At 61.7% G+C, this 326-nt stretch overlaps 1 protein-coding gene across 1 annotated transcript in view; it reads left to right on the plus strand.

The window, feature by feature from the left end:
* Positions 1-69: 69 nt before the first annotated feature.
* Positions 70-326, plus strand: part of EMH_0037390 (uncharacterized protein) — a gene marked incomplete at both ends in the record, with an annotated part of 949 nt that continues 692 nt past the window's right edge. Inside the window, one exon of the mRNA XM_013495175.1 lies at positions 70-209. Within this exon, the coding sequence (XP_013350629.1) occupies positions 70-209 (140 nt within the window). The remainder of the gene's footprint in view (positions 210-326) is intronic.

The following is a 326-nucleotide window of genomic DNA, read 5'->3' on the forward strand; positions in this document are numbered from 1 at the left end:
CAGCAGCGGCAGCAGCAGCAGCAGCAGCGGGCTGTACATACACCTCAGGCTCGCCACCACACACCGTCAATGCTGCTTCTGTCCCCACGCCCTGCTGCTGCTGCTGTTCCTGCTGCTGCTCTTGCTGCTGCTGCTCCTGCTGCTGCTCCTGCTGCTCAGGAGATTCAGCAGCAGCAGCAGCAGCAGGAGCAGCAGCAGCAGCAGGAGCAGTGACAGCAGCTAACCCAGGCTCCTCAGGTTCGGGGGGAGGGTCAGCCTGCTGCTGCTGTATAGTCTTGCGATTATGCTGTCTGTGTTGCAGCGTCTCGGTGCAGCAGCAACATCTG

Source organism: Eimeria mitis, genomic scaffold (genome assembly GCF_000499745.2).
Source record: "Eimeria mitis Houghton genomic scaffold, Emh_scaff1458, whole genome shotgun sequence".
NCBI lineage: Eukaryota > Apicomplexa > Conoidasida > Eucoccidiorida > Eimeriidae > Eimeria > Eimeria mitis.